Source organism: Myotis brandtii, unplaced genomic scaffold (assembly GCF_000412655.1).
Source record: "Myotis brandtii unplaced genomic scaffold, ASM41265v1 Scaffold43946, whole genome shotgun sequence".
NCBI classification, from domain to species: domain Eukaryota; kingdom Metazoa; phylum Chordata; class Mammalia; order Chiroptera; family Vespertilionidae; genus Myotis; species Myotis brandtii.
The window spans coordinates 1-2,254 of NW_005345752.1; the positions used below are offsets into that span (position 1 = coordinate 1).

General features: G+C 36.1%; 1 protein-coding gene across 1 annotated transcript; it reads right to left on the reverse strand.

Moving 5' to 3' along the window:
• Positions 1-279: 279 nt before the first annotated feature.
• On the reverse strand, positions 280-2,157 carry LOC102262301 (transmembrane protein 237). Its single transcript, XM_005853091.2, has 3 exons — positions 1,902-2,157; positions 1,033-1,106; positions 280-399 (listed from the first exon to the last, which is right to left on the reverse strand). Exons 1-3 carry the CDS (start codon positions 2,090-2,092, stop codon positions 302-304), a joined length of 363 nt encoding a protein of 120 aa, XP_005853153.2. The 5' UTR covers positions 2,093-2,157; the 3' UTR covers positions 280-301.
• Positions 2,158-2,254: the final 97 nt, after the last annotated feature.

Sequence of the window (2,254 nt, forward strand, 5' to 3'; positions counted from 1 at the left end):
CACTATTCTGAGGTATTAGGCTCCAGATTGGGGGTGAGGGTGCCAGGCTCTTCCAGTTCATCATGTAATGACATCTTTTAAAACCATAACTTAAGAGATTTAAAACAGATCATAAAAAGAAGACATTTCATTAAAAATGCAGGTGTTTGTAACAATAGGTATCCATTAAAAAATGAAATGGGCATTTTCTTGCCACAATTTTGAAGACAAAAACATGTAAAAGAGTGGAAGGCTTAGAATAGTGCCATTACTCCCACTGTCGCTGTTATTACCACCAATAATTGCGAATGCCATTTGAATCTTACCAGAGGCTGCCATTAACAGAAGAAGGTGTGTAAAGGTGGATTCTGTCACTTGTCATTTGCTGACTCAGAGACAGTATAAGAGCAGCGAAGTACACTGAGAAAAAGATAAATGAAATTACTAATAATGTACTTTTAACAGTCAAGTTTATTTTTAATTTATAGATTACTTTAAGGCCAAAAGTAATTGTACTTTAGGGAATGACAATATAAAAGAAATTCATTTGATCAATTTCAATAGGCTGGATTATTTTTTAAGAACACAGATACTTTTGTGATGCTCACTATTTTATCTTTAGAAATGACTAGAACCTAGAAGATCTTTTAATAAATTAAATAACTGACTCAAGGTCCTAAGACTAGTTTCGTTAATATTTTCATAACAGAACAAAATGTATTCCAAATTATCCAAAGATATCATTTGTTCCTGAAATGCTATGCCAGCTCAATCTGTTTAATGTCAAGTAAAAATAGGAAAGCTAAACATTACTTAATAAGAACAAATTAAACTTTTGAAAGTTACTAAGCTCAACTTCTATTGAAAAATAATGTTATCAAAATTACAGTTACCATGCTTTTTAAATTACAAATTCTACTGAACATCTATAAGTAATGCTTATCGGTAGCAATAACATAAAATCTTTTAAAAAATAAAATTAAACTTTTCCTTGTTCAAAATTACAATGTAACTCAAGTATAACACAGTTATCAAATTAAACTATTTACTCACAGAAAGATGCAAAAGCTGTTGGATCCAGGGCAAGAAAATTTCGGATTGCTACTGATGTTTTGGCAAAGTCAATCCTAGAAAATACAAAAGTCTCTTGTCACAGTGCAACCATAACCTTCTTACAAAATGTGACTAGCGTTTTCCCTTCTCTGTTCTAATGCCTCCACGTTTATTGTCTCTTGTTAAGCTTTAAGGAAATAGGGTCTTTGCAGCCGTGATCAAGTTAAGATGAGGCCATCAGAATGGACCGTAATCCAACGTGACTGGTGACCTTAAAAGAAGAGACACAGGCACGGAGACACTCAGAAAGCCTGCCATGTGACAACAGAGGCAGAGACTGGAGTGATGAGTCTACAAGCCTGGGAACCTGGGATGGCCAGCAGCACCGGAAGCTGGGAGAGGCATGGGACAGGCTCTCCCTTGGAGCCCTCCAAAAGGGAGCCAACCTTGCCGACACCCTGAGTTCAGACTCCTCGCTTCCAGAATGTGAGAGCAACAATTCCTATTGTTTTAAGCCACCCAGTTTGTTGTACTTTGCTATAGTAACCCCAGTAAACTGATGGAATACCCAGACTCTCTTCTATAGCTGATTAAAAGTATTTGGAAGATCATATTTTGGACTTTTTGAATTGATTATATTTGAAAGAAATTTTAGACTTAGAGTGATGCCGAAATGAGTTAAGACTTTTGGGTGTTGTTTTCTCCCCCCCCACAGTATTCCCACCTCCAACTCCCTCCCGCAAATAACAGACTGGCCTAAAGAAGTCAAAACAATTCTATTTTGAAAGTTGTCATCGTCAGTGACACATTTTGCTCAACATTTCCCCCTGAAGAAAAGTTAGAAGGATCTATAGTCACAGCAGTCTTACCTGTCAAAAGCTGAAACTGTACTTAGAGCCAAAAGCAAGTAGAGAAGACTCTGGAATGGATATGCTAACGTCTTGTATTGTTGCAGAAGGTTGGGGAGGTTAGAAAGCTGATGTCCTGCTAGAACATATATCACAATAATATTCCACACAGCACAGCCAGCCAAGAAGCCATGAGAAAACAGACCCACCATCCTGAATGGAAAAGGGTTTCATTATTACGCATGAATTACTAAAGTCAAAGGCTAAAATACTTTTAAAACCTATTCACATATAAGAATAAAATTCAACATTTCATAAAAAGTAAAATCAAGCATTTTCTTATTTAACAGTGTTGAACAATCAACACTTTTAAA

Bases quoted from the DNA above. Each gene is read 5' to 3' on its own strand.
- LOC102262301 (XM_005853091.2), bottom strand. From the start codon at position 2,092: ATGGTGGGTCTGTTTTCTCATGGCTTCTTGGCTGGCTGTGCTGTGTGG. The intron at 1,107-1,901 runs GTAAGACTGCTG...TGTATTTTCTAG, and splicing joins ACAGTTTCAGCTTTTGACAG to GATTGACTTTGCCAAAACAT. The intron at 400-1,032 runs GTGAGTAAATAG...TCTTTTTCTCAG, and splicing joins AACAGCTTTTGCATCTTTCT to TGTACTTCGCTGCTCTTATA.